Below are 6,371 nucleotides of genomic sequence, written 5' to 3'. Positions count from 1 at the left end.
TGAATTCTTCCCTGGAACCACTGATCGGATTATCATGGTATCTGGTGCAATCAATGAAGTACTAGGAGCTGCAGAGCTCATTCTTTTAAAGTTGCTCAGTGAGGTAATAACCATGATATTGATTCAATTAGTTACTAGAATAAAAATATGATATTGATTCAATTAGTTACTAGAATGTCTTGCATTGTTGGCTTCTGAGCTTAATTTGCTTTATATGATTAGCTTCACAGCGAGGATGACAATGATGTTGAGCTAAAAACAAAAGTGAGGCTCATTGTTCCTAATGGTTCTTGTGGTGGAATAATATGGAAGGGAGGTGCTACCATTAGGTACCATTCATTTTCTTTGTCAAATTGCAGGGCTTACTTGTTTACCATATTTATGTTTTGATTTCAAGAGGTTGTCTCTTATATGAATGCTGGTTCTTTGGTGTCAAAGCTTTTATATCCCTATGACCTATGCTTCCCCTGCAACTAAAATAAGCATGTTATTGTCAGGCCAGCTGTTATTTTTCATCGCATGATTCTTTCTCTTTATTTTTTTAATGTTATTCAGTGATGGGGGTGAAAAGCTTACCTTATGCATTGTTTTCCTTTGATCAGGTCATTCATTGAAGAATCTCAAGCTGGCATTAAAATATCTCCGCAAAATAATTGTTACTATTGGGCAAAATGATAGGATAGTAATAGTGACAGGAACTTTGGATGAGCAGATGCGTGCAATTGATTTAATTGTTTCTAAATTAGCTGAAGATCCTCAATATTCGCAGTCCATGAGTTCTCCGTTTACATATTCTGGTCAGTGTCATTTATTTGTTCCAGATATCTTTAACATCATTGGTTTGAAGATATTGAATCAGCTTATTTCTGAGATGAATCAGGTTAGACATTATGTTTGATATCACATTATTCTCATACAACATTTACCATGTTCAGTACTTCCGTATTCTGTATTCTACATAGCTGAACCATTATACTTAAGTGTGAATCAATTCAACAGGTCAAAGATTCCTTAACTTAGCTATTGCATATTTTGTTTAAGTTGTATGTGTTTTCGAACTATGTTCTGTTTGCTAGACTTCTGTGTCCTGTCTCAGGTGAATGCTGGTTTACCTGCAACAAGGCATTGAAGGGTAGCTTGCCCCTTTAGGGACCAATATCTTTTTCAAATATTTCAGATATCTTTAACATCATTGGGCCAGTTGAAGAATGATGGTAAAATGGCTATACTCATGCTCCATTTTTTTCCCTGTCTCTTTACTACTTTTTAGTGATCATTCGTTTGAGAGTTGTGATTATGTATTTTTAATTACTATGCCATTACAAAGGCCCCTCTTTTGAAAGAGGTCTGTACGTCATGCATTTGTTTCTTTGATTGTGTGCTTAGTCAGACCTCATATTCAAGTCATGAAAATTGCATTCCGATATAAAATACTATTCACAAATTCATTTACATTTTGCTTTAGACATAAATTTCTTGTTATTGTTTTATGTAGGTCATTTTAGAAAGTTGACAAAATAAATGTTTAATCGATTCACAATTGGTTAATATATATTCTGAATAACTATTTTCCTTTCCAGGCACTAGAATGCTTGGTGTGACTGTAAGACGTTCGTTGTTTACCAATGATGCTGCCCGTTCAAAGTTTTTGTCCCACTTAATGACTGCCCGTTCACAATTTGTAAATATTGCTACTTGCAGGTGATAAATGATGCTATTGGTGTAAGATTGCAAGCAGGACGCCAAGCCGAGGTTTGATGCCTTGTCTTATTAGTTTTTTTTTTCTTTTAGATTATGGTATCACATAGCTACACTAACTGATGATCCACGCAAGCTCTACATAGACATAACAAGACATAACAAGCTACACTAACTGATTATACTTTCTATATTGTACTTGTTTCGTACTCTATCCCCTGCCTTTTTTTCATTAGTATTGTCATTAGTATTGGAAATGTCCTTATTAGTACTCTATATTGTCATTAGGATTGATAAGCCTCTGTAACCTTTGTATCTCACACTTTACTAAACCATGTTTACTGAAATTAATTTGAAATAGCCGCAAAAGGTGATCTATAGTTTCAAATTTATGTATTTGTTTAGGATTGGTTATGGATAGGCATTAAATATTGTAATAATTTATTTTAAAATTTTGCTATAGATTTGCTGCGACATTGCTATGAAATGTCCTTAGTTTTATTGCTGTAGATTTGTTGCGAAATTGCTTTGAGAAGTCATAGTTATGTTGCTATGGAAAATTCATTTTGAATGCTTTTTTGCTGCAGACTAACTAAATATTTGCTAGGATTTTAGTTTTACTAGCTACGGATTTACTTGATAATAACTCCCTAGCAAATTTGTCTCTCAATCCGTGCTACGGCTGATTCAATAGTTATTCCGTAGCATATCTCTAGCTAAATGAGTTTACTAGAAATCTGCTGCGGAGTAGCTACGAATTTGGCCATAGCAAATCACATATTTTCTTGTAGTATTGAAGACTAATTACAAGTCTAATGAAAATAATAAAATAAAAATAAAATGATGAGAAAAATAACAAGGAAGAAACTTAACAAAATTAGTATAATGGAGAGTGATGAGTGGATGATAACTTCAATTATGAGAGAATTGAAGATGAGAGGGGAAAAAACAAGGAGGAAGACAACGTTTTAACTTTTAATAATAGTAAGAGTTGAAGAAAGGATTGGAAAAAACGATGAAAGATTTAAAACAAGGAAACTTGCGTTTTGTTTTTGTTTGGAGGATCATAATCAAACAAAAAAAATTATGGTTAAAACTGCATTTAAACCTAAAATGTATTATCATTATCATCTCCTTACAAACTAAAACTTATCAACTTAGTATACCCACAACGTCCTCTAGAATTTCGTGGTGCATTTTTCGCATGTTTTAGCACTCCTCTACCTAGCATAGAGAAGGCTATATTTTTAATAAATAATAGTCGCAATCATGTGACCTATTTAATATTTTTAGTTTTTCTTAATTCAATTTTAGCTTTCCAATTTGATCAATAGAAATCAAGCATTTTCCTTCAAAAAAAATAAAATAAAATCAAGCATTTGTAAATGAAATATCACGTCAACAATATTGAAGGGCTATCAAATGCAAAAGGAGGTAAATTTGAGAGTTAAAATGGAGCAATGTATTTCTCTATCACTAATTGAAACACTATTATTAGAAGATGTGCATGTTCTGAAACATAATAGATGGAATTGATTTCTTCACTCAACTAACCACTGGATATTGATCAATATTGCACAACATGATTTCAATCTTTTCTGTTTGTTAATAGTTAACATGATTTCAATCAATGGGTTACAACAATAATTTCATAGATGGTTGTGGACGGACAAGATGATTTGGTGCAGGTGATATTCACTTTTTGTTTGATCATTTCTTTATTTAATTTTATAAAATATTCACAAAATCATCAAAAACGTTGTTTAACGCATTGGTTCAATTCTTTGGAGTAACTAGCATTACTCAATATTATTACAAAAGCGCATTCGTTCAATTCATGAGAGTAATTAGCATTACTCAATATTATTACAAATAGACAATAGATTAAAACGTATCATCATCATCATCATCCTCATTGGAAATAGATTCATTATTGGGCGAAGGAGCATTTCGAGGCGATTGTGTTGGAGCAACACTTGATGAGGGAGCATTCCAAGTTGGTGGTTGTACTGGGGAGCGTAAAGGAGCAGTCCATACAATGGCACTTGGTGAGGGAGCATTCCAAGTCGGTGGTTGTGTTAGGGAGTGTGCCGGAGCAACACTTGGTGAGGGAGAATTCCAAGCCGGTGGTTGAGTCGGGGAGCGTGTAGGAGCAGCACTTGGTGAGGGAGCATTTCGAGCCGGTGGTTGTGTTGGGGAGTGTGCCGGAGAAGCACTTGGTGAGGGAGCATTCCAAGTTGGTGGTTGTACTGGGGAGCGTGCAGGAGCAGTCCAGACAATAGCACTTGGTGAGGGAGCATTCCAAGCCGGTGGTTGTGTTGGGGAGCGTGCCGGAGCAGCACTAAGTGAGGGAGAATTCCAAGTTGGTGGTTGTGTTGGGGAGCGTGTCGGTGCGGTACTTGGTGAGGGAGCATTTCGAGATGGTGGTTGTGCTGGAGATTGTGCCGGAGAATTCCATGAGGGAGACAATGATGGGGAGTGCACCGGTGCAACCGCTGGAGATAATGATGGACTGTGGTGGTGGTGGTGGTGGTGTGGAGAGTAAACGGCGACCTTCAACTTTTGACCATTTTGGCAATTCGTAAGGTTTCCAGTTATGAAGTAAAAAAGACCTACTTTGTCAAACTTATAAGTTGAATCTCCATCATCCATCTTGTGTATTGGATTTTTGATGTTGCATGAATCATAATCGTGTTTGTTTACCACCAATACGGAATCAGATCCTTTGTTGTACTTGAAAACTGCATGCCAAAAAACATCACCAAATACACAAAACAAAAATGATTACCTTTTATTTTTGTTAGAACTAAATAGGAATTTTAATCCTAATGAATTCTAAATATTTTAGTTTGTTCCTTCAAAAAAAAAAAATTTAGTTTGTGGTCATTGTAATACGTTTTAATCTATGTATTCAAATTTCTAAACTAATTCCTACAAAATGGCTTTGAAAAGTGGATATAGACTAAATATAAGATTCTTATGAGAAGATGCAATGTGACCATAAAGACAAAAAATATGTTTAACCATGATTATTTCTTTTATGAAAAGATCCAATATGATCATAACGACTAAAAAACTAAAATTTGATAAAACCATAAACTGCCGGAAATACTAATAGCAGGAAAAAACTAAACACCACTCAGACTCAGAAGTTTTTATTTTGATATTAATTATACATAAATTTGGATTGAAAAATTATACGAAGTTAACTATAAGTTAATAAAAAAAAGAAGATAATTTTTTGGATTGAACTTACAAAGTATGTCGTTGATTCGAAACCTAGTTCTGCTAGACCAGTTATTGTAGTAGTGTCGTGAGCTTTTGACTGCCCAACCATAGTTACCGCCGACATTAAACTTGTATGCAGATGACAATGAAGTGCTTAGAACTAGCATTGATACAATCAAAAGCAAACCATATCTCATCATTGTTAATTGCTAAAATATTCAGAGAAACAATTCTAATAGGGCTGGACAAGAATTGGGATATCGACCCAAACCGCCCGGCCCGTTGGGTCCGAAATGCGTCGGTTCGGGTTAAGCGGGTCAACCGGGTAAGGTGGGGCAAAAGAAATGGGTTGCTGTGGTTTAGTGTGGGCGGTTTCGGATGGGGTGGATAGGCCCAACGAAACCCGTATCCGTCCGCACAGCTACTGCTTTATTGGTAAAACGCACATGCTATTGCCTAGACTACTGAACCTTTGAAAAATAAAAAAATATCATGTAGTAGCTACTAGTGTTACTTTTGTTACTCATTTAATATATTAATTGTTATTTCTCTCTCAATTATAATGTCTTACAGCTAATACTACAATTCTTTTTTATTTTGGTTTTCTCTTTCTCTCTCACTTATCTCTTACTTACTACCAAATGTTCTCACTCTCTCATTTTACAGTGTTAATCTTCATCATCATTTCGTGGTGTATTCTTCAGCAACACTTCCATCAACTATTTTCCAAAGTTGAGCACATAATCGAGATCCACACAGCAAATCTTCCATCAAATATTGTTTGATCTATCATCTTTTTTATTAGATATCCATTGCCTCAAGTCTCAACCATTGTTGAGCTTTTTCTTGCCATCTATTTTTATTTTGTTGAATTCAGTTTGGATCTACTATTCTGAGAAACTCAAAACCGAGAAATCGAACCGGCAAACCCGTAAACCGACGAACCCGTAAACCGAAAAACCGAGAAAATCAATGGACGGAAATGGGCCTAGTTATACCACCCGCGGTTTGTCCTGGTTGAGGGTTTTGAGCCCGAAATCCGTCCGAACCCGCCCGTTGTCCACCGCTAAATTCTAATACGATGATTGAATTGAAATGTGTGAAAAAGGTGAAGGGTGGTAATGGTTATTTATAGTGAGGTGACCGCGTTACAATATAAATCATTGCCAAAATTATAGGAAGTTTTCATGATAATAATTATTATGCAAGTGATTCTACTTGAGGTTAATAGGCTCTAACAAAGGATGGATCGTTCAAAAAACTCTTCAATTTTTGAATAAAACAATTTAAAAATCATGTTCGAATTAGAATGCTACAAGTATATTTTTTAATTCATTTATGATATTTTTGTAGAATGTATATGCTTCTCTACGGGGATAATCAATCATGTTTCCGTTTTTTATCACTAAAACATTGTACAACTCATGCGTGGGAAGAAACTAATA

The 6,371-nt window shown here is 35.1% G+C and overlaps 1 protein-coding gene and 1 long non-coding RNA gene across 2 annotated transcripts; one reads left to right on the top strand and one right to left on the bottom strand.

Annotated features, from left to right (window-relative positions):
- The first annotated feature begins 220 nt into the window (after positions 1–220).
- On the top strand, positions 221–1,240 carry LOC146933971 (uncharacterized). Its single transcript, XR_015008449.1, has 3 exons — positions 221–329; positions 603–880; positions 1,097–1,240. It is a non-coding gene; the product is annotated as an uncharacterized LOC146933971 (long non-coding RNA).
- Positions 1,241–3,392: 2,152 nt separating this feature from the next.
- LOC146933970 (uncharacterized) lies at positions 3,393–5,153 on the bottom strand. Its single transcript, XM_085708421.1, has 2 exons — positions 4,955–5,153; positions 3,393–4,439 (listed from the first exon to the last, which is right to left on the bottom strand). Exons 1-2 carry the CDS (start codon positions 5,124–5,126, stop codon positions 3,583–3,585), a joined length of 1,029 nt encoding a protein of 342 aa, XP_085564547.1. The 5' UTR covers positions 5,127–5,153; the 3' UTR covers positions 3,393–3,582.
- Between the last annotated feature and the right edge of the window lie 1,218 nt (positions 5,154–6,371).

This window comes from Medicago sativa, chromosome 4 (assembly GCF_051527215.1).
Source record: "Medicago sativa cultivar Bolivia chromosome 4, Bolivia_mono, whole genome shotgun sequence".
Classification (NCBI taxonomy): Eukaryota; Viridiplantae; Streptophyta; class Magnoliopsida; order Fabales; family Fabaceae; genus Medicago; species Medicago sativa.
Note: the sequence above shows the minus strand (reverse complement) of the source record. Positions and strands in the feature narration are given on the sequence as shown.